At 48.1% G+C, this 24,394-nt stretch overlaps 1 protein-coding gene across 1 annotated transcript in view; it reads left to right on the forward strand.

Moving 5' to 3' along the window:
* SH3BP5 (SH3 domain binding protein 5) overlaps positions 1 to 24,394 on the forward strand; it is an 80,404-nt gene that overhangs the window by 19,702 nt on the left and 36,308 nt on the right. The window contains exon 3 of the mRNA XM_079922120.1: positions 8,562 to 8,690. Within this exon, the coding sequence (XP_079778246.1) occupies positions 8,562 to 8,690 (129 nt within the window). The remainder of the gene's footprint in view (positions 1 to 8,561; positions 8,691 to 24,394) is intronic.

Genomic DNA, 24,394 nt, shown 5'->3' on the forward strand with positions numbered 1-24,394 from the left:
TTCATTTAGCCGCCTGTGGCTGGTGGCCTCTGTAGTGAGCTACACAGATACAGAACATCTGCATTGTTGCAGAAAGTTCTAGCAGCCAGCCCTGGAGGACACTTGATCCCTTTCACCGAAGCTCTAGGAAAGTGGTTTCTTTGTGTGTTTTAGTAGCTACCACAAGTGCTGTTAAAGAATAGGTTGGATGGGTGGGGAAAAAACATGTTGTAGTAACATTAAAAACGTTTCAGGTACCTTAGAATTGGCCAGGAAGTTGGAGTGTTTCCGGGGGTGCCTTTCATCGTGGAATTCTGGAACATTCCTGATACAGAGACTTTACATCCCCACTCTCTCGTTCTTCTGCCTCTGTCATAATTTTTGCCTTGTTCTAGTTCTTATGTACTGTTTATTCTGTATTTTCCTGGATTCACATTCGTACTTAAGTTTGTTTGAAAATGAGACTTCATGACCAGAAGTGAAAAGTCATCAAAGGGAAATAACTTTGTTTCAAGCAGGCTTTTTTTTTAACATTTTCTTTTTTATTATTTTTTTAACATCTTTATTGGAGTATAATTGCTTTACATTGTTGTGTTAGTTTCTGCTGTATAACAAAGTGAATCAGCTATATGTATACATATATCCCTATATCCCCTCCCTCTTGCGTCTCCCTCCCTCCCTCCCACCCTCCCTATATCCCACCCCTCTAGGCGGTCACAAAGCACCAAGCTGATCTCCCTGTGCTATGTGGCTGCTTCCCACTAGCTATTTATTTTACATTTAGTAGCGTATATATGTCAATGCCACTCTTTCACTTCAGTGAAGAATCATATGGACGTGCCCAACTCATAGGGTCCCACTTGCTGACTTTGCAGAGCAATGCTTTTTTGTTTCCAGTGGGTTTATTGTTTTGCCTATCAAATTCTAGCAGATTCCCTTTGGGGAGGGCTCTGAGCCTAACTCCCCCTTTCTTAAAAAGGAGATTAGCAAACGTGAAGAAGGGCTATGAAGAGATAGTGACCCCAAATGGAGGCTTTCTCCTCTTGGGAAGGCCTGAGAAGGAATAGCTGCTTCTCTGTTACTGAAAATACACTGGTGTTTCCCTCCAGCAGGGTCTCTGCAGGGCAGCCCAGGGGCAGGGTGTGGTTTGGTGGCACCAGCTGACCCGATGCTTCTTTTTTTTTTTAATTGGGGTATAGTTGTTTTACAGTGTTGTGTTAGTATCTACTGTACAGCAAAGTGAAGTAGAGTTCCCTGTGCTATACAGCAGGTTCTTATTAGTTATCTATTTTATACATATTAGTGTATATATGTCAATCCCAATCTCCCAGTACATTCCCACCGCTTTCCCCCCTTGGTGTCCATACATTTGTTCTCTACATCCGTGTCTCTTATTTGTGCCTTGCAAACCTCGCCCGCTGCTTTTGGGCCTGAGGTTCCTTTTACACTCCTGTGATCACTGAGCATTTCAGAGAGTTTTTGTTTTTTGTGGGGAACATCTACAGTATCTGCCGTGTTAGAGATTAGAACAGAGTTGTTTTAAACACTTGTATTCATTCATTAAAAATGACAGTAATAAGCCTATTACCTGTCAGCATAAAGAATATATCTTATCAAAAATAACTGTTTTCCCAAACCAAAAGAAACCCGTGAAAAGAAGGCTGTCATTTTATGGTTTTTATGAGTCTCTTTCATGTCTGGCTTAATAAGAGAGCTGGATGCTCACTTCTGCTTCTGCATTCTATCTCTTGATGTTACCGCTCAAGTAGTCTCTGGAAACTCCACTCAACGCTCATGAGAGAATGAAGGTGAAAGAGGCAAATTAAGTCGAACTCAATTATGAAAATGGTTTTGACCTTGCAGACTCCCAGAAAAGGTCTCAGGGAACCCCCAGTCCCTACCCCCCTGTTCCCTGGACCAGACTTTGGGAGACAGAGGTGAAGGGAAAGACACATGGAACTTAGGACTAGTGGTCTGTGCTCCTGACGCTAGCCTGAGGCTCCCCTGCGTGTGACCTTAGGTCAAGACAGCACTTCTCCCCTGGGGCTGAGGTCTCTTATCTGGAGACTGGGGACCGCCCTTCTTGCTGAGCCTGGCCATCCTGTCCTACAGGGTCCTTGTGAGTCTCAGATCATGCCTGTGAAATCTTTCCATGAGCAGAAAGCAGTGTATTTATAAATGGCATTACTAGGGATCTTTTGAAGTTTGGTGTCACCCTTAATTTGTAGGACAGTTATTTTTAAAAACTGACATCATGTCCTAATCTCGCTTGGTTCTGGGGACGTCTCTGTGAAGGGGAGAGGCTGCCCTTCTCAGCTTACAGGTGAGATCATCGAGGCTTGAGTGAGTGGATTGGCCAGAAAACAGGATTGTCCCCAGGGTGGTGACCCCTGCCCGCTGTTTCCAAGGCCCACGGGTGCTGGTTTCGTGGGGCTGAGGTTCTTGTCTGATAGGGCGCTGCATTTTTGACACACTGACATATTCTAACAGGGAGACTGCCACCCTCAGCAGTTCTCTGCGTGAAGAAATTGCCCTCAGTCTGAGTCACCTGATGGATGTGACACAGTTTTGAGATTGGAAGATCTGAGGCCTCATCCAGGCCGAGGGAGCCCTTTTAGAACTCCTTCAAGTGGTGATCTAAAAAAAATCAGCTGGTAAACAGCCCTGGCTGGTATGTGGCTTATTTCTGTTGACTGGTGAAAGCTCTACTCGTTCTCCTGAGGTGTTTGTACTTCTGAACTGCTTCCCTCCATGGGTCACTTACCGTAGGGAAAACAGCCGGCTCTCCTCCCTGGGCACTCCTGGAAGCAGCCCCCATTCTGATCTTGGGAGACACATTTGCCTGTAATTGTAGGAGACAAAGAACCACGGTCGAGTCTTTTCTCGCACTAGGAAATAAGGCAAAAAACACAAGTTCAGTTGTGGCCAGCTGGCCTTAAGATGGATTAAAAAAAAAAAAAAAGAAATGCTTTATACGGGGTAGGTTGAATTAAGTTCCCCAGACCCTGCTCCTCATAAGCATGGCTTTATTATCAGGGGCAGAAGCCCTCCAGCAGTTACCTGTATTTAGTTACAGTGCTTTGCCACCTTATAGACTGTGGATTGACTTTCCCCTCCCTGAATACATTAATATGACTACCTTAAGGCATACAGTATTTTTCAGTTTTTTAAAAGCTTAATTCAGTTGCAAATGGTAGAAATTCGATTCCAAATAACTTAAACACAACATAAAGCGAGGGGGGACAATTGGGTGTGTGTGTGCATTATTTTGGCTCTAGGAGAGTGGAGTATGGGGTTAGACTGTAAAGCATTGCTAGGACCAAGAGCTCAAAGTGTCATAGGGACTCCCTCCCTGCCTTTGGCAGGCTCTGCCCTCATGGTGCCAAGATGGCTGCAGTCTGCTCCAGCTTTCATTCCATCTTCTCAGCCATCTCAGTGCAAAAAGTTCCCCTAACAGTTTCAGAAAAGTCCCAGAATGAAATCTTACTGGTTCTGATCAGTCCCGTGCCCTCCCTCAGCAATCCCTGAGGCTAGGAGTATCCCCGACTGATTGGCCAGGCATGGGACCAGTTCTGGGACCAGGGTGAGGCCTGGGAAAATCAGGGCTATTATGTTGGGTAGGCAGGAAAGGTTTTGGTTTGTGGGCTCCCACACCCCAGCATTTGTAGTGAATTATTACTCAGGTAGCCATGACCCTTTGTGGGATGGTACCAGCACTAGGCCCACTCTTTTATCAGGAAGAAGGCTGGCTTTATGTTTAGCTTTTAACACGTCTTGGATGAATAAGTTGTTGGTGCTTGGCTGTCGGCCAGCCATGCGTCATCCTCTCTGGCAACACAGCCTCTTTTATAGAGGGAGACGCTGACGTCAAATCATATTTCCTGGGCCCAACCCCCTTTGATGGTCACACGCTTGACCAGGCTGGTGGTCCCTGAATCTGCCGACCAGACTCAAATGAAGACCCCAGTCCACTCTTTGGTAAAACCCAGATTTGATCTGGTGATGCCTCTGCTTAAAAATCCACCGTGATATTTTACTACAATTTTAAAAAGGGCAGAAAACAAAATAAAACAGACAACACCCTCCCCCCACCCCATCCCCATTTATTTCTCCCTTAGAGGCAATTTAATTGATCAGTTTAACATATTTTAGCTGATTATTTAGGTATTTACATCTGTGACTCTAGTGGCATCTTTAGGATTCTCTATGTATAGTATCATGTCATCTGCAAACAGTGACAGTTTAACTTCTTCTTTTCCAATTTGGATTCCTTTTATTTCTTTTCTTTCTCTGATTGCCGTGGCTAGGGCTTCCAAAACTGTGTTGAATAATAGTGGTGAGAGTGGACATCCTTGTCTTGTTCCTGATCTTAGAAGAAATGCTTTCAGTTTTTCACCATTGAGGACGATGTTGGCTGTGGGTTTGTGGTATATGGCTTTTATTATGTTGAGGAAAGTTCCCCCTGTGCCTACTTTCTGGAGAGGTTTTATCATAAATGGGTATTGAATTTTGTCAAAAGCTTTTTCTGTATCTACTGAGATGATCATATGGTTTTTATCCTTCAGATTGTTAATATGGTGTATCCCGTGGATTGATTTGCGTATATTGAAGAATCCTTGCATTCCTGGGATAAACCCCACTTGATCGTGGTGTCTGACCCTTTTAATGTGCTGTTGGATTCTGTTACTTCTGTGACTCTAAACAGTAGGCTTTGTGTGGCTACTTCTTGACTTTTTAGTTTTAGTTCTTTTTTTTTTTTTTTTTTTTTGCGGTACGTGGGCCTCTCAGTGTTGCGGCCTCTCCCGTTGCAGAGCACAGGCTCTGGACGCGCAGGCTCAGCGGCCATGGCTCACGGGCCCAGCCACTCCGCGGCATGTGGGATCTTCCCGGACCGGGGCACGAACCCATGTCCCCTGCATCGGCAGGCGGACTCTCAACCACTGTGCCACCAGGGAAGCCCTAGTTTTAGTTCTTATCTGCGGACACCCCCTATGGAAGATGAGGCTTTAGTCTCCTTCCTCCTGTGTCCTATGCCACCCCCGTCCCTCCCAACAGGACCGCGTTGTTGTCAGTGTTCGGCGTTTACACTGTTACAGCTAGGAAAGATCTATTCACAGACATGCCATCCAGGGAACGATGCGAACTTCTGTTTTTTGTGGTAGAGAATTCTTCAAGCATTGCTGACGACAGGCATGTGGCAAGTAAATTGAGACTCACACGAGAAACCCACCCTGTCTCCCATTGCGTGTGGGATAGAGTTCAAAGGCCTCAGAGTGGCCCACGTGCCTTTCCTTCCTCCGTCCCACCAGCCCTCCCACCTGCCACCCTTCTTTGCTGGTCCTTCGATGCCCCCTTCTCTGTCTGGTGAAATCCTCCTCCATCCAAGGCCTGGCTGGAATGGTGCTTTCTCTGGGTGTGTCCTTCCTGGTTGTGTGTTCACTGCAGTGTGTAGACTGAGGTCTTAGTACTTATCACACTGCACGGTGCTTATTTATTTACCGCTTGAGTTTAAATCTTGGCTGTGCTGTTTCCCAGCTTTGCGACCTTCAGCAAGCTACCTAGTTGCTCTGTGCCTCAGTTTCCCTCTTTGTAAAATGTGGATAACAACCATAGCACCCACAGGGGACTATACTCAAGGTTTTGTAATAACCTATGATGGAAAAGAATCTGAAAAAGAATAGATAGACATGTATAGCTGAATCACTGTGCTGTGCACCTGAGCTGTACACCTGAAACTAACACAACACTGAAAATCAACGATACTTCAATTAAGAAAAAAAGGAACAACCATAGCACCGACCTGGTAAGGTTGTTAGTGATTGCATATGCTGATGGAATGAAAGCATCTGTAAGTGTCTGCCCCAAGGGAAACTGTCCATCTGTTCCCTGTACCCGCCTCATGCAGGCAGGTGGCTTATAGGCACTGGTGCCCAGAATAGCTCTGGGCAAATCAGAAGTCTCTGAGGGCCTGGCAGGGGAGCTCAGTGAGTGAAGCAGGCTGGGTGTGGCTCAGGCACAGGACGTGGGGACTGGAAAGGACAGTCTCTAAGGGGTGTCTTCTCCTTTACTTCTAGCCAGTGGTTGCCAAGTAGGAATGGGGGCCCAGTTTGGCCAGATCATCTGATTTAAAAAAAATTTTTTTTTTTTTTTTACGAGAAATGTGAGCATCCGCATTTAAAAAAATATACGATTTTTCCTGACATTTAGTACACAGCGTAGCGGCTGAAGGCCCTAAGCCTGTGGGCCCATAGGCCACTGGTTTGGGGCACAATTCTCATTTCCCAGAGGAGGTGCAGAGTGGTGGCGTGACCTGCCCTGGGTCACACGCTGACTGATTTGGCCCCTGGTGTTCCCACCTGTGGTCTGGACGTGGTGCTGGCCCCTTCCCCACCAGGGTGCTGAGTGGGAGGATTCAGCCATGTGTGTAGGTGCGTCTGCCAAGCCTCTGCCCACACGGTAGCAGGTTATTCCCGCCCTCACGTCAGCTCCCCCTGCCTCAGAGCCACCCCCTTGGTGGTGTTTAATAGGATCGTGGGTCTCTTCTTATGCCGGGGGGAAAAGAATTGTGTGCATTTATTGAATACCTGCCGTGTGCCCAGGAACTAGTAGGTGTTTTATGTTTGCATTCTCTCTTATTCCTTCCAACAGCCCTCCCTATGAGATGGAAAGTCACCATTTTATAGGTACTAAAAATTATTCATAAGGAAGTTACCTGATGGGGACCTCACAGAAAGAGGTTTAACCAGGATTAGATCCATCTCTCTGATACAAATCCCGAGCTCTAGACAACCTGTTACCTCCCACGTACAGGAAGTCAAGTCTAACAGAAGCTCGGTGGAGCTTTGCTTGTCCCTGGCGGCCTGCATGCATCTGTGGCGCGTCCTCTGGAGGACAAGCCTAGCCTTGTTCTGTCTTCGGCAGCTGTAGCTGTAGCACGTGACTGCAAGCCTGGCCAGATAGGAGGGAAGGCAGAGAAAATTATGATAATGAGGAGGATACAGGCCTGGGGGAAGCAACCAAGGCCTCTGTCAGAAGTAGGATGGGACTCAGGAGCTGAGAAGCTCCCATACAAGACAAAGGCCATGTCTTCATATGCTGCAGCCCTGGCACTTTCAAACCCATCTAGAAAACCCAGGGTATGAGATGATGGGGGAAAGGAAATTAGAAGTGATCGGGGCCTTCCTCACCCCCATGAGCCATCCTGTTGGCCCAAGAGGCCCATATAATTTTATGTTTAGAAATAGTTTTCAGATAGCGAGGCAGCCCCTTTGTAGCCAGCGAAGCTCACGTGTTTTAGCAGCAGTGCGGCCGGCTGCTCTTGGGGCAGCCCCATGGCTGGTGATCATGTGTTGTTCCTCTTTCCCTGGGCACCCACTTCTGCTCTCAAACGCCCGCACACACCCTGAGGCATGGCTGTGACAGGCCAGTGCCCGAGGGCAGAGGAGTAGAGGGGAGGGACGTGGGGTCTCTGAAGCCCTCACCGACCATCCAACGTGTCCTCCTAGACCTGGGACTAAATGTTGTCTTTTTAATTTTTTTTTCCTCCTTGTGGCATCCATGGATCTGGTTTCCTGACTTTCACAACGTGGTTAACCCTGGCACCGCCCACCTGCCTGTTCTTTTCTCCCAAACTCTTATGCAGGCCACCTTGCTCGTGGCATCTCTGGGAGGGGTGGCCGCCCTTATCTCTAGCCATTCTCTGCATTCCAGACGTCCAGCTTCCTTCAGTCTCTGGAAAACGCCACACTACTCCCTCCCCCCACCCGATGGGCGCTGGTCTGCCACCTGCTCTGGATTCAGTATTTTGTCTCCTCCCCAGGTGCCCATCCATGATTCAGGCTTCTGTGCAGATAGTAACCCCTGGAAGTTTCCTGCGAGTCTCCCTCTAACCTCGCCCCCCTCCCCCTGCCCGCCTGACCTGGCCTGGTGAGGTTCTCTGCCCTGGGTTCCACGGCACCTGTACTGGTCCCATCCTGGCTCAGACTCGCTGGGTTGGGCTGTAAATGCCTCCCTCACCCACCAGACTGGAAGTGCCCTGAAAGCAGGGACCAAGCCCAAGGCCTAGCACAGGGTTTGGCATGTGGGAAATGTGTACCTGCTGTTTAATGTTGACCACGTTACACGGGTGGGGACATCATGGGAGTGTAGCAAATGGTGCCGTCATTAGGGAGTGAAGCTGCCAGGCGTGGCCGGACTGGGCATCTTCCCCTGGATGGAGCCTTTCAGTCTAACCTGCATTGTCCAATGAGGTAGTCACTGGCCACATTGTTTAAATTTAAATATAGTTACTTAAAATGAAATAAGTTAAAGACTCAGTTCGTCAGTCTTGCTAGTCAGTGTCAAGTGTTCAGTAGCCATGTGTGGTCAGTGGCTGTCATACTGACCAGTGCAGCTCATAGGACACTCCAGCATCGTGGAAGGTTCTCTTGGGTGGTGGTGCTCTAGACACCGTCTTGTAAAGGCATGAAATCAGGGGCTTGTAGGCCGAGTGGAGGCCCTTCTGGGTGCTTCCGGTTAAGTAAAGCAGATTTCCGCACGTTCCTTCTTAAGCCTGAACTGTGTCCTCAATTTCCTGTCTGCAGGACATTCGTCAGAAGTTCCGCTCTGTTCTTGTTGAGGCAACAGTGAAACTGGATGAGCTGGTGAAGAAAATTGGCAAAGCTGTGGAAGACTCGAAGCCCTACTGGGAGGCACGGAGGGTGGCGAGGCAGGTAAGCTCTCCTGCTCTGCCCATCACCCCACCCCGCGCCATGGGCGCACCTCTGACTTGTGGGCCTCCTGCTGAAGCTCAGGGGCACGGGACAGCCGTGGCTTTGTCCACAGGTGCGTTTGGAGTCAGCCCCTTGTTTTCCTCCCCCCCACAGGTTGCTTTCACTCCCGCTCTTGGTACTATTAGTAGGGTGAGCGTGCTGGCATTTGGTTGCCCCTACCAGTGGGCGCTGCCTTACTGCTGGAACTGGTACCCAGGTCCACCTCCCAGGCGGCTGGACCAGAGGCTGTGCTTAGAACATCAGGCTTGTCCTCCGCCCTCCCTGATGACTGCCTGTCGGACAGCAGGAGGAACACTCCCTCCCTCGTATTCTCCTCCCTGGTTTGGGAGAAATTAGCCATCTGCTTCTCTTGGAACATTGGTTCTTTGTCCTGAGAGCCCAAATAGGCAACAGAGGAACCAAGACCAGAAAAGGGGCGGCAGAGGGGCTGTGGTCAGGCAACTGCCGGGGCTGCTGGTTTCAGAGTGTCTTCCTTGGATCGTCACCGATGTGAGGACTTCCCAGCCTGAGATGCAGGCCCTGTGAATGGGAAGGAAAAGAGCTCCCAACACATGGTGGTACCTGCTGTGTGCCAGGCCCTGGGCTGGGGGCTCTCACACTCCTTGGCCCACACTGGGGCTTCCTGCTCAGGTGACTCTTGAGGAGCTGGTCCCGGTTGAGTTTCTGTCCCTGCTGTGTGTTATGTGACAGAAGATGCTGTCGCCTCCCAGGGTCTCTTCCTGTAAGCAGATGCTCAGTGAGTGCAGGTACCACGGCAGGCCCCCACTGTGTGTGCGCAGTGTGCTGTTGGGCTGGGGCGGGGGTGGGGGAGGTGATGGGAAAGCGAGCCCTTGGGAAGCGAAGCCCCAGGAATGTGTTAAGACGGGAGCCATCGAGGATAAGGGGCCAGGACTCGGGCATTCCTCTTCCTTGCCCCGCTCCGCGCACCCCTCAGATTTCTCATCCCCTTGACGCTTTGGTGGTTCTGCCGAGATTCTAGCTACGTATTTGGGTTTTGCACTCTGCATGCTGAACTGAGCTTTCTGGTTGGAACCTTCCAGATAATGTGGCCTTTGTTCCTAGACAGACCAGCTGCCCGAAACCCTTCCTTCCCTGTCCTGCTGCCCTGGACTGTACAACATCCAAGTGCCCATGACTTGGTGGCCGGCAACAAGCCTGAGCAGCCGTCCTTCTCTCCGCCTCCCTCTGGGGCCCCACCCAGGCTGCAGCTTTCTAGAGAGAAGGAGCCCTTCTCCAGAAGGTGCTCACCAGTCCCCAGAAGCTCCCCAACCCTAAGGCATCCTCCCTCCAAAGTGCCCCACGTTGGCGATGTGTCTCACCCACCATAGCCCAGGGTGGTAGTGGTCTTGACCTTGCAGTGAGAAGGCTTCTGGTTAGGTTTGAGGAGAAATTTCTGATAATTGAATGTAAACATTGGGTCAGTGCTGAGGAGGTCATGAAACCTCCTCTTCTGAAAGTCTTCAACACTTGGATTTACGGTCCCTTTGAGGACACAAATATCTGTATAAGAACATCCATGTCCCCATGCCGTCGGATGATGTCATAGTGGTCTGTGAAAGCATCCCCTTGGAGCCTCCACAGTGGCTTCCCCACGGGAGTTTCCCCACTGGGTCCCCTGAGCTCAGATTTTGGAGCAGAGCTGGGAAAGGGACCTTTGTGTTCAGGGGCCTCTGGAGGTTGGCCGTTTAGCCACCAGCCCCAGCTGATGGGCCTTACCCTCCTCTGGCTGAACGGATGTCATATATGCTCCTACCTCAGAGTCTTTGAACCTGCTGCTCCCCCTGTTTCTTGTTGTCTTAACCATAGGGTTTGCACGGTCCACTCCGTCTCCTTCAGCTTTCACTTTATCAACAAGGCCTTCCTGGGCTAACATTTAAATGACAACTGCCAGCCCACCATCTCTGCCACCCCAGCCCTCATTCCTTGATTGGCTTTTTCTTCATAGCAGTTCTCACCCCCGACCTGTTATTGTTTACTTGTTTATAGTAGTGAAACTCCACAAATTCCCAGACAGGGAATTTGGTCTGTTTGGGTCACTGCCAGCATACAGAAGGTGTTCACGTCTTGAGGAAACAAACAAATGAACCAATGAGTGAATGACGAGGTTGACCAGATGTTCCTCCCGGCCTTCCGTTGGCATCCCGAGCTTTCCCTCTCCATTGCCGCTTTACTCGCGACTTCTTCCCTGCAGAGGGATAGGAGCATGACTGGCAAATCCAGCTTCATCTGGGTTGGGTTTGTTCAACTCTCATTTGGTGGGTGGGTCTCCAGTTGGCTGTGACACACCTGGAATAGATTTCACACCACTCCCTTTTTGTTCCTCACCCCAATCCTCTTTGATGGAAAAAGAGGTAGGAGGGAGCTACGTTGGGAGGGTCCCACTGCTGGGCAGCAGTGAAGTGTGGCTTTGCGCCTTCCTCTCATCTCTTGGCCAGTGAGGACAATTACCGTGTAGTTACTGAGTCCCGTGGTCAAGTCACTGAGTCATCAGGCCTCATCAGGTGATACAGACTCTGGGGCTGAGTGACTCTCTGTCAGCTGGCAGAGCCCAGGATGAATGTTGAGGGAATCCTGCCTTGCATTATGCCTGCAAACCCCCCCCTTAAACTCCTGCCTTCTCGCAGGTGGGCAGGAAGAAGGGTAGAAAAGGCTCAGCGTGACCCCTACCCCTTAGCCCCAAGGGACCTTGTTGTTCTCTGGCTGAGGAACTGGAAGGGCGCTCAAAGGCTGAGGCTGGGTGAGGATGTCACTTTTTATCTCTGCGGACGGTGGGCCGTCTGGGCTTGGCCAGGAGGCTGAGTCTGTCTCTGACCTTCCTGGTGGTGAAGGGGGCTGCCAAGTGGGGCTTCCTGTTTTCTTCCTCTGGTCTTACCCCCACCCCTTCCTTTCTGTATATACAAACCCCTCTGACTGTGTGTAGCAGGGATGGTCTCTGAGAGATGGCTTCAAAGCGTCTCCTCCAAGTGTGTCTCGTGAGGCACTGCGTTCTCAGAGCCTCAGCATCCTCGTCTCTGTGGAAACAGTGATCTGAAAACAGTGAAACAGTGATGGTCATGGACCGTGAGAGTCCTGAGGTGTCCTTAGGACTTAAATGAGCTAATGTTTGATGATGGAATCCCTGTATGATCTTAGATTTTGGTTTCACTAAAAAAAAGATTGTAGAAAATTCAGAAAATAGACAAAAAGAAGAAAATAAGTCCCCATACCTTCTGTTAATATTTGATGTATACCTCCTTTAAAAAAAAAAGTGGTAATACTGTAGTGATGGTTTTATAATGTCTGGAAAGCTCCTGTCCATCCATCTAGAGTCTCAGCGAACAGCGGAGGCTTCAAAGGAAGAGACTTATACAGCTTGGTTTTCCATAAAGCGTTTACAAAGGCTTGTGATTGTTGGGCCAGTAGGAATTGTGTCTGATCATCAGAAATTTGCACTGACTTTATTGTTCCTGATGTCAACTCATTTTCCTACCAGGAGTCAGATCCAGTTCTGTGATCTTGAAAACCCAATCCACATTCCGCCAAGAGTGGGCAGAGCACTTGTTTTTTTTCCTGGGCCAGGTGGGGGCAGGAAACTGGCTTTGATTTATTTGAGGGTTTTGTCCGTGAGCCAGAGCTTGTTTTTAAGGTGGCTTTGACATATCTGCCAGCCCATCTGGCCTTCAGTGTGTGGCGGGGGACATTCTGAAGGGGGGTGGGTGGGCGTGGAGCCCGTGTGACTCAGCAAACTTGAATGGAAGACAGTTTCTTGCTTTCTCTGCTCCCTGTGTTCTAACTAGTCCAACAGTGGCCCCGGGCCTGTCATTTTATCACTGCCTGTTCCAACCCTTGTGATTTTTTTCCTTTTTAAAAAATGGTGGTAAACTGTATGCAGCATAGGATTTACCGTTTTAACTGTTTTCAAGTACACGATTCAGTAGCATTAAGTACATTCCCATTGCTGTGTAACCCTCACCACCATCCGCCTTCAGAACTTTATCATCTTCCCAACTGCAACCCTGTACTTATTAAATAATTACTCCCCACTCCTCCCTTCCCCCAGCCTTTGGCAACCACTGTCCTACTTTCTGTCTCTGAATTTGACTCCTCTAAGTCTCCCATGTAAGTGGAGTTGTGCAGAGTTTGTCCTTTTGTGACTGGCTTTTGTCACTTAGCATAATGTCTTCAAGGTTCATCCATGTTGTAGCCTGTGTTGGAATTTCATTCCTTTTTAAGGCTGAATAATGTTCCACTGTATGTGTAGACCACATTTTGTTATTCATTCATCCATCGGTGGACCTTCAGATTTTTTTTTTTTTTTTTTTTTTTTTGCGGTACGCGGGCCTCTCACTGTTGTGGCCTCTCCCGTTGCGGAGCACAGGCTCCGGTCGCGCAGGCCCAGCAGCCATGGCTCATGGGCCCAGGCGCTCCGCGGCATGTGGGATCTTCCCAGACCGGGGCACGAACCCGTGTCCCCTGCATCGGCAGGCGGACTCTCAACCACTGCGTCACCAGGGAAGCCCAGACCTTCAGATTTTGAAATGATTGGAATGTGTCAGGAGACTTTGGAACCCTGAAGGGCAGCATAAATGCAAAATAGTGAGGGTTATTCAGTGCTGACGGTTGCCCGTTTTGTGTTTATGGGACCAGGTAAGTCCACGTGCTTTAACCTCCTTTGGGGGAAGTAAGTGGTTGGGGAAATGTTTGAAACTTAGCTGACTTAACTGTAGGACCACTGGCAAAGCTTGGCCTCTGAGCTACACTGCCTGGCTTTTAATCCCATTTTACCATTTAATAGCTATGAGACCTCTGCAGGTTACTTAATGTTTGTGCTTTAATTTCTTCATCTGTAAAATGGAATTGTGTATCAGTTAGTTGTTGCTATGAAACAAACCAAACTCAGTGGTTTAATACATTTATTTAGCTCATGATTTTGCTGGGCAAGTTTTCTGAACTTAGGTTTTGGCTGATCTCATGAATGTGCAGTCAGGTGGTGGGTTGGCTGGGGCGCTGGCTGACCTGGGATAGCTTTATCTGTCAAGTGGTTGACTTGTTGTCAGCTGAGGTGTCGGGTGGCTGGACCACGTGCATCTCATCCAACAAGCCAGTGTGGGCTTCTTCATATGGTGCTGGGATTCTAGGAACAGAAACGGCAAGCCCTTTCCAAACCTCTGCTTTCATCACATTTTTTAATGTCCTGCTGGTCTGAGTAAGTCACATGGCTCATCCAAAAGCAAGAGGTAGGGAAAAAATAAACTCCATCTGCAAAAATACCTGCAAAGTATTACTGCCATTTTTGCAGTTTACCACAGTGATTAAGTTAGTTCATATAAACCATTTGGATGAAAGAAAATGAATGTTAAGTTATTATTCCAGATGTATTTTTCTATCAAATATTATATCTCCAAGGTGGATCTGCTATGTTAAAAAACAAAACAAATACACCACCGCCACCGCAAAAAGATACCCTGTGGGTGGAAGAAGAAACAGTCCTCTGCTGGCTGGGAGGGGATATGGAAGATGTAGAGACAGAAGGGTGACCCCAGGCAGGGTGGGTACATACCAAGTTGCTTGTGAAGATAAAACGTGGCAGAGGATCGAAAATGACGATGAGGGGATAGCTGACTTACCTTGCGACTGATGGAAAGCCCTCCAAGCCCAAACGGATGAGTGGCGGGGACCTTGAATGGAAGGGAAGTCATGTTTCCAATGAAAGGAGTAAGTCAAATATGTCAGATAATCCCCTGAATTCTTATGTTAATCACTATCATAGTCTTCTGTTGTTGGGAAATCTGGACGTTGATTTTATTTACAGAAGACCTTCCCTAAGTGGAGAACAGGAAGCCTGGGACTTTGCAGAGATGGGACGAAAATGCAAGTGTATGTCAATACAGGTTATACTCTACTTGTCCATGAATTTTTTTTCTTCTAATTCATTATTTTCTTTCATTCGACAGATATTTACAGTGTTCCTACTAAATGTCATGCACTATTTTAGCCACTTGTCAAGAATAGAAGAAAGACTGTGTCCCGTAGAGCTGACAGTCCCCTCTTAGCAGTCTTATAAAAGTTGTGTGGGATGGAATGTTTTGGGCAAAAGTAGAATCTTTGTTACTGATCTGGATTCGTGTGTGTGTGTGTGTGTGTGTGTGTGGTTTTTCCCCCTTCATCTGAGAAATGGAGTGAAGCATTGCTCCCAGGGAAACAGGATTGTTCCTGAGAGCCTCTGGTCACAATTTCATCAAACACAATTTTGTTTTATGTATGTTTCTCTTTAAAGGCACCTTCTTTAATCTGTATGTCTTATTAATTCTATACAATGTTTCTTTACAATGAAACACTAGCCCAGAAGGGATGAACATTTCCCTGCCCCTGGGTGAGGGAACCAAAAATTTCTCTGGCTTTCAGCCCCACACCGTATTGTGCTTGTGTCGTGACCTCTCAGGCGTTGTTGCCACACATTTAGCTGCGTTTCCATGGCTTCATCTTGCACTACAGACTTGACGTTAGCGCTTACTGGAGCAGCGTCTTGTACGGATCTGCACATTTCCTCTTCCTTTTTCTGAATGTACTGTATTGTTGATTCATTAACAGTGAACGCATGGCCAACGGCATGATGACTCACGCCTGGAAGTGGCTCATCTGAAACACGTATTTTCTCTGTAAGGCACGTCACAGCTGTCCTGTGCTTAGGGAAGACCCCAGATGGCACTCAGCACTAGGCTTGGGGGCCACCTTAGAGAGGAACCACCAATGAAAAGCACAAAAACGTGAAAAACATGGCACTCAGTAGACCGTGAGAAGAATGGGTGTTTGCAACCTGACAGCCGGAACAGAAGGCAGGGGGTCCTCTCTGCTTGGCCTCAGCTGGCATCGTGCACATCAAGACTCACATTTTTTTTGCTTCTCTGGGCTGGTCCGTGAATGACTCCAAAAGTGCAGTAAATGCTGATTTTGGGGTTACAAGTAAATCATAGCGGGTAGGCAAATTCACAAATATGGAATCCATTGAATAATGAGGATCAACGTACTCAACAACTGGAGAGCCCAGTGGGGAGGAACATCTGTTAGAGAACAGGTATAGATGGCACAGGTGTAGACAGTGTGTGGAGGAGGCCGGTGGAGTGAGGTCACGGGGTGTGTGCGCATGTGTGTAAAGCTTTGGAAACACACCTGGGCCCCTGAGTATGAGACAGTCTGGATAAAGGACAGAGGAGCCGCAATCTGAGGGTGGAGCCGGCGTGGACGGGACCTGGCCTGAGTCCGTCAGCTCCAGGGCTGTGTGGTGGGGCTTCGGGCAGCTGAAGGACCAGGCAGGGAGGGAACCGCATGGCCCGATGAGGGAGGGTGCAGCCTCAGCCTAGCCTCCTGCCTGGGTAGAGTAGCCGCGGTGGCTCTTGCGTGTGGGCTCAGGTTGTGTTGGAGAAACTGATGGGGCACTGATGCCACATGTCGGGTCCGTACTGGTGGCAGCTCCGCATGGAGGTCCAGCGGTGTCTCAGGTACCACGTGTCCCCATAATACAGATGAGGAAACGAGCCTCGCAGCCCAGAGACCATCACTCGGGCCTTCACATGCGCCTTTCCCGTGCTGTGATCTGATCTGGGAGGACGTGGAGGGGGCTGGATCGGATTCAGTGGTTACCAGCTGCCAGGAGTGAGTCATGAGAACTCCAAGGCTGTGACCCGAAGAGGCAGCAGGCAGTTGAAGCGCAGTCGGTGTAGCCCTGGGAGAAGGTGGTGAGCTTCTCCTCCCCTGAAAGTTCTAGCAGCACCTGGTGCCCGAGTGGGAGCCTCACAGTGATGCAGGCACGTTGCAGGGGGGCTCTGGACGTGGACAGCACAGAGGTGACTGTTTCCGGGAAGACAGGATGTGGACAGAGCCATCAGAGGTCAAGGATGGAGGGCAAGGAGGGTTGTTGTAACGCTCTTTGTACACCAGGCACTTTCCCAAGCACCAGGGCAATACTTTTTTTTTTATGCGGTACGTGGGCCTCTCACTGTTGTGGCCTCTCCCGTTGCGGAGCACAGGCTCCGACGCGCAGGCTCAGCGGCCATGGCTCACGGGCCCAGCCGCTCCGCGGCATGTGGGATCTTCCCGGATCAGGGCCCACCCGTGTCCCCTGCATCGGCAGGCAGACTCTCAACCACTGAGCCACCAGGGAAGAAGGGCAGTACTTTTAAAAAACCTGCTGCAGAGGAGGAAACTGAGGCTTAGAGAAAGGTTATTCAAGGGGCTCCCACGGCCCTCATTTATTTGGATCTGTGGGGTGCCTGAACCTGCAGGGGTGGGTCCCTTATAGACATGAACCCACTGGGGCCTGACGGAAGGTGGCCAGGCGATGGTATCATTACTGCCGTCACACGGAGGGGACGGTAACTAAGGCTTTGGGAGGTAAGGGAACGTGCCCAGACCACAGACCCCGTGGAGAGGAGTGAAGATTTGAACCCCCATCTCCCTGCTTCTGGCTGTTGCCTGCAGCCTGGTGCTGGCACTCTGACAGAATTTAGGGACTGTTGAAAACCTGACCACGTCCTGACACGTCTTATGGGAACAGGTAAGAGAAATACTCGATTCGTAGGGCTAAGGGGAGATGCTGGGCTCATCTGCAGTTATTTCCCTGCCTCTGCTGCCCTGGGGCACCTGGGAGGCTCTTGCCAATTCATTGGTGGCCCCTTGAAACTTCTTCCCCTCCTGGGACCTGAGTGCACTTTCGTCCTGCCTCCCTCTTTCCCGGTCACTTTTGTTTCTGCTGAGCCTGTGCCTGCCTGGGTGGCAGCTGTCTGCGTGAGGAGGGCCGGGTCAGTGACGTCCGTCCCTGTGATCCTGGTCACATTCCCACTGGGCGGCCACAGGCCAGTTCCTGGGAACTGCATCACCCATGCACCCGGGCTGAGGGCAGGCCGCTGGGTGACGGGGGCACCTGTCCCGAAGCAGAGTCCCTGGTGATTTACGGCAGGAGGGGGATGTGCTATTAACCCTCCTTGGCCCGCAGGACCGCCCTGCCTTGCAGTCTTGGCTGGAGATTCCAGGGAAGAAGCAGCCACATTGGGAGGCCTAGAATCTTGCGTCAAGATGGGTTCAGTGGGGAGACGAGGGGCAGCCTCTGACCCAGGGTGAAGGCTCCTGACATAGAGCAGGTCTCGATGCTTCCAGAAGGACCCACCCCCCTTTGGAGCCGTTGCCCCTTCTGCTGGGCTGGCTGTGCTTCCAGCATCCTCCACGCTCCCATGACTGGAGAGGGAGTGTGGCAGATCTGAGGTTTTCTCTTCTGTGGTGCGAGGACCACCTGCATTTGACCCCTTCCTGCCTGGTGGGCAGCAGGAAGCCAGGAATGGGGCTAGTGGCCAGCAGGGTCTCAGCGGGGCAGTATGATGCTGGGGGTGCTGCCCCCGCGCCCCCCGCCGATGCCTGGTCTGTTGGGGGCTTCTCAGGGACAGTCCCCTTTTCCTTTCAATGGACTTTTGCTGAGGCCTGGCTGATTCCCATAAGTGCTGCTTGAAGCTGACAGATGTGGTTTGTCACCACAGGAGGGGAAGCAGGATGTGGAGTTCTGTCCCGAATCTGAAACCATGAGGCTCCTTGGATGTTCCTCTTTTTCTTTTCTTTCTTCCCTCCCCCGCCTCCATCCCCCCTTCCGTCTATTATCAATAAAATCAGTGAAATTGCTGCTTCCACATGGATCGCCCTTCCCTCCCCCTCCTGTAAACCACTGGCATTCCCTAGAGGGAGCAGCAGGGTGACTGATTTCTCAGTTGAAGAAAATCAGAGTATGGGACGTATTTTTGCTACCAGTTTTGTCAACACGGGTAGGCCTCTTATGTTGCCAGGCAACAGGGTTTGGTCCCCAGCCAGCGGTGACGTTTCTCTTGAACATTTTGACTTAGCTTTCCTCGCCTGGGGACACCCCCTGCCCACCCTACTTTCCTCCTTTTCTCTCCCCCTTCCCAGTGTGACTTCCTGTCCCCCCTTCCCTTCTAGGAAAACTTCCCCCTGAGAATCTGATGGACTTATTCACGCTGAGAAGTGGATGACGGATAGACTTCGAGATTTATGGTCTTTGGATGTTCAAGTACTTCTGCTTAGAAATACTCCCATAGCTTGGGTTTTTCTGCTTGGGGCTCATCACACAGGGGGAGCTTCTTGAAATGTGTGTAAGGGAACCATGCCCATCACACCAAGAGGGAGGCGCTGAGGAGTCCAGGCCATAGATGAGTTTTCGTTTCTGCCTGGTGAAAGATCCTTGTGGAGTTGAAGCCCTAAAGGTAGGGTTGGCAGACAGAATACAGGACACCCAGTTCAAGTTGAATTTCAGATCGTTTTTTTTAAGCATCACTCTGTCCCATGTAAACCTTGGGACACACTTCACTGAAACAGATGATTTGTTTATCTGAAATTCAAATGGGCCTGGGAGTCCTGTATTTTTATTTGCTAAATCTGGCAGTCCTGCTGAGGAGGGAAGCTGTGGTCTGAGTCATCAGCCAGGCGGAGAAAGTAGTTTCAGAGTTGGCCGCCCCTTCTCGGGGCTTCTGAAGTTACAGCGCTCAGCCGTTGGAGAGTTGTGGTCCCCACCTTGCCACCTGGCAGGTACAGGACGGGCACTTGTGCTAGGATTCCAAATGACTAAAATGCACTCAGCTTGGTGCTTCTAGGAGGAAATGGGGTTCCTAAGAGAGGTGCCTGAAGCTGACATTTTTTTCTGTCCCTCCCTGGCCCTCCCTAGCTTGATCGCTGCATTCCCAAGGGCCTCACGGGAGGCCACAGCACTGGGTCTCCTCTGAAGGACCTTCCAGAAGGTGAGCTCCCCAGCTGTCCTCCCTCCGCTGCCGGGCGTAAGCCTCCCTCCAGCTCTCTCTCCTTCCCCATCCTCGAGTGCCTTAATTAGTTTGATCATTTATTCATTTGCTTGTTTATTCATGTTTCCATTTAGAACTTCCTTAGGCACTAGAGGAAAGGGTGCCTCTTTGCTTCAATTAAGGCAGTGATCAGCTGGCTTTAGGAAGCCTCACTTTGAAGAAGTGGTTTAAATGGGAGTAAAATAAACAAAATACCATGTGTTCATCAATTTGTTACTGGCCTCAAGTGCATTCCACAGCCTTTTGGCAAAGCACTGTACTGCAGAGAAGGTGATGGGCCTTTTCTATTTCTGAAAATCACGGTGTGTCTTCTAAGTTCTCTCATTCTTTGAATTTAAGTCTCTTGATCTCAGGCTCAAGCCAACTGAGCGAAGATTCTCTTTATACAGAGACGACTGGGAGGTGTTTTCACACTGACCCTGGGCACTCAACCAGGGTGGCTGCAGGCACCTGTAGCGGGCTCTCCTGAGAGCAGTTGTTGGAAAGAAATTGACATGTGAGGCAATGTATTAGTTTAGGTAGGTTCCTCTTCAATCTGGCTCCACCCCAAGCCCGTAAAAAAATATACAAATGAACTTCTACAACCTAAAATTCTGAAATTTATATTGCCTTGTACACAAAATAATGGCCTCATCCTGTATCAGCCAGGAATTTCCTTTTGCTGCAGGTAACATAGGGCTTAAAAACAGTGGCCGAAACACACAAGAATACTTTCTCTCACCTGAAAGAAGACCTGAATTAGGCAGTCTAGGTGGATGCCCTGAGTCCAGGGTCATCTGAGATCCAGTGTCGTATTTATTGCTCAATCCTAGTGTGTGAGTCCCATCCTCGGAGTCACCTCATTGTCCAGGATAGCTCCAGACGTTCAAGCCATCTCATCTGTATTTCAGGAAAAGAGGAAGGGGAAAGGACGTATGCCCCTTGTATTTGAAAGAGTCTACCCAGAAGTCCCAGGCAACACGCTGCTTCTCTTTCATTGCTGGTTCTCTCATTCTTTGAATTTAAGTCTCTTGATCTCAGGCTTACAACTGAACAAAGTTTCTCTTTGTGCAGAGAAGACTGGGGAGGTGTTTTCACACTGACCCCGGGCATAGTCATGGGTAGCAAGAAAGGCTTGGCTTGGAGCGTTTTAGCTAGCAGGGTTGTTTCTAAGGATGAAGAGAAGCATGGATACTGAGAGGCAGCTAACTACCTCTGCCGTGTCTTTGCTGTGGTTTATTCATCTTCTAGGGAGGCTCTTGGTTGGAAAGACTTAGAGGTGGGCATATGTGACCCATAGAGCAGGCATAGGACTCCTCCTCTGAGGGAACTGCTGCAAACCCCGTACCTCTCTGCTCCATCACTTCTGTCCCTTTCTGCTACATCGGAAACTTCCTTTCCTTTGCATTATGTTGGAGTCCTAGGAGAAAATGCTAGCTTACCATAGAGGAAGGTGTGTGTGTGTGTGTGTGTGTGTGTGTGTGTGTGTGTGTGTGTGTGTGTGAGAGAGAGAGAGATTTCGTAAAGTCACAGAATCTATTCATACCTTCTTTTAACACACACTCATTAAACGACTCATTTCCCATCACCCCTTCTTTGGTGGAAGCCCTCATGTCTTACCTGGATTGTTGAAACCGCCTTTTTCCGTTGGAATTCTGCTTCTCCCAGTCCCTGTTCTCCACTTCTCCCCCATAACCTCCCAACTCAGTCTTGGCAAAGTCAGTTTTGCTGATAATCCTGCTCAAAAACTGTAGTGGATGTGCTGCTTAATTTTTTTTTTTTACATCTTTATTGGAGTATAATTGCTTTACAATAGTGTGTTAGTTTCTGCTTTATAACAAAGTGAATCAGTTATACATATACATATGTTCCCATATCTCTTCGCTCTTGCATCTCCCTCCCTCCCACCCTCCCTATCCCACCCCTCTAGGCGGTCACAAAGCACCGAGCTGATCTCCCTGTGCTATGCGGCTGCTTCCCACTAGCTATCTACCTTACGTTTGGTAGTGTATATATGTCCATGCCACTCTCTCGCTTTGTCACAGCTTACCCTTCACCCTCCCCATATCCTCAAGTCCATTCTCTAGTAGATCTGTGTTTTTATTCCTGTCTTACCCCTAGGTTCTTCATGACATTTTTTTTTCTTAAATTCCATATATATGTGTTAGCATACGATATTTGTTTTTCTCTTTCTGACTTACTTCACTCTGTATGACAGACTCTGGATCCATCCACCTCATTACAAATAGCTCAATTTCGTTTCTTTTTATGACTAATATTCCATTGTATATATGTGCCACATCTTCTTTATCCATTCATCCGATGATGGACACTTAGGTTGTTTCCATCTCCTGGCTATTGTAAATAGAGCTGCAATGAACATTTTGGTACATGACTCTTTTTGAATTATGGTTTTCTCAGGGTATATGCCCAGTAGTGGGATTGCTGGGTCATATGGTAGTTCTATTTGTAGATTTCTAAGGAACCTCCATACTGTTCTCCATAGTAGCTGTACCAATTCATATTCCCACCAGCAGTGCAAGAGTGTTCCCTTTTCTCCACACCCTCTCCAGCATTTATTGTTTGTAGATTTTTTGATGATGGCCATTCTGACTGGTGTGACATGATATCTCATTGTAGTTTTGATTTGCATTTCTCTAATGATTAATGATGGTGAGAATTCTTTCATGTGTTTGTTGGCAGTCTGTATATCTTCTTTGGAGCAATGTCTATTTAGGTTTTCTGCCCATTTTTGGATTGGGTGGCTTGTTTTTTTGTTATTGAGCTACATGAGCTGCTTGTAAATTTTGGAGATTAATCCTTTGTCAGTTGCTTCATTTGCATATATTTTCTCCCATTCTGAGGGTTGTCTTTTGGTCTTGTTTATGGTTTCCTTTGCTGTGCAAAAGCTTTGAAGTTTCATTAGGTCCCATTTGTTTATTTTTGTTTTTATTTCCATTTCTCTGGGAGGTGGGTCAAAAAGGATCTTGCTGTGATTTATGTCATAGACTGTTCTGCCTATGTTTTCCTCTAAGAGTTTGATAGTTTCTGGTCTTACATTTAGGTCTTTAATCCATTTTGAGCTTATTTTTGTGTATGGTGTTAGGGAGTGATCTAATCTCATACTTTTACATGTACCTGTCCAGTTTTCCCAGCACCACTTATTGAAGAGACTGTCCTTTCTCCACTGTACATTCCTGCCTCCTTTATCAAAGATAAGGTGACCATATGTGCGTGGGTTTATCTCTGGGCTTTCTATCCTGTTCCATTGATCTATATTTCTGTTTTTGTGCCAGTACCATGCTGTCTTGATTACTGTAGCTTTGTAGTATAGTGTGAAGTCAGGGAGCCTGATTCCTCCAGCTCCGTGTTTCTTTCTCAAGATTGCTTTGGCTATTCGGGGTCTTTTGTGTTTCCATACAAATTGTGAAGTTTTTTGTTCTAGTTCTGTGAAAAATGCCAGTGGTAGTTTGATAGGGATTGCATTGAATCTGTAGATTGCTTTGGGTAGTAGAGTCATTTTCACAAGGTTGATTCTTCCAATCCAAGAACATGGTATATCTCTCCATCTATTTGTATCATCTTTAATTTCTTTCATCAGTGTCTTATAATTTTCTGCATACAGGTCTTTTGTCTCCTTAGGCAGGTTTATTCCTAGATATTTTATTCTTTTTGTTGCAATGGTAAATGGGAGTGTTTTCTTGATTTCACTTTCAGATTTTTCATCATTAGTGTATAGGAATGCCAGAGATTTCTGTGCATTAATTTTGTATCCTGCTACTTTACCAAATTCATTGATTAGCTCTAGTAGTTTCCTGGTAGCATCTTTAGGATTCTCTATGTATAGTATCATGTCATCTGCAAACAGTGACAGCTTTACTTCTTCTTTTCCGATTTGGATTCCTTTTATTTCCTTTTCTTCTCTGATTGCTGTGGCTAAAACTTCCAAACTGTGTTGAATAAGAGTCGTGAGAGTGGGCAACCTTGTCTTGTTCCTGATCTTAGAGGAAATGCTTTCAGTTTTTCACCATTGAGGACGATGTTGGCTGTGGGTTTGTCATATATGGCCTTTATTATGTTGAGGGAAGTTCCCTCTGTGCCTGCTTTCTGCAGGGTTTTTATCATAAATGGGTGTTGAATTTTGTCAAAAGCTTTCTCTGCATCTGTTGAGATGATCATATGGTTTTTCTCCTTCAGTTTGTTAATATGGTGTATCACATTGATTGATTTGAGTATATTGAAGAATCCTTGTGTTCCTGAAATAAACCCCACTTGATCATGGTGTATGATCCTTTTTAATGTGCTGTTGGATTCTCTTTGCTAGTATTTTGTTGAGGATTTCTGTATCTATGTTCATCAGTGATATTGGCCTGTAGTTTTCTTTCTTTGTGACATCCTTGTTTGGTTTTGGTATCAGGGTGATGGTGGCCTCGTAGAATGAGTTTGGGAGTGTTCCTCCCTCTGCTATATTTTGGAAGAGTTTGAGAAGGATAGGTATTAGCTCTTCTCTAAATGTTTGATAGAATTCGCCTGTGAAGCCATCTGGTCCTGGGCTTTTCTTTGTTGGAAGATTTTTAATCACAGTTTCAATTTCAGTGCTTGTGATTGGCCTGTTCATATTTTCTATTTCTTCCTGATTCAGTCTTGGCAGGTTGTGCTTTTCTAAGAATTTGTCCATTTCTTCCAGGTTGTCCATTTTAGTGGCATAGAGTTGCTTGTAGTAATCTCTCATGATCTTTTGTATTTCTGCAGTTTCAGTTTTTACTTCTCCTTTTTCATTTCTAATTCTATTGATTTGAGTCTTCTTCCTTTTTTTCTTGATGAGTCTGGCTA

This window comes from Stenella coeruleoalba (assembly GCF_951394435.1).
Source record: "Stenella coeruleoalba genome assembly, chromosome: 5".
Lineage (NCBI taxonomy): Eukaryota > Metazoa > Chordata > Mammalia > Artiodactyla > Delphinidae > Stenella > Stenella coeruleoalba.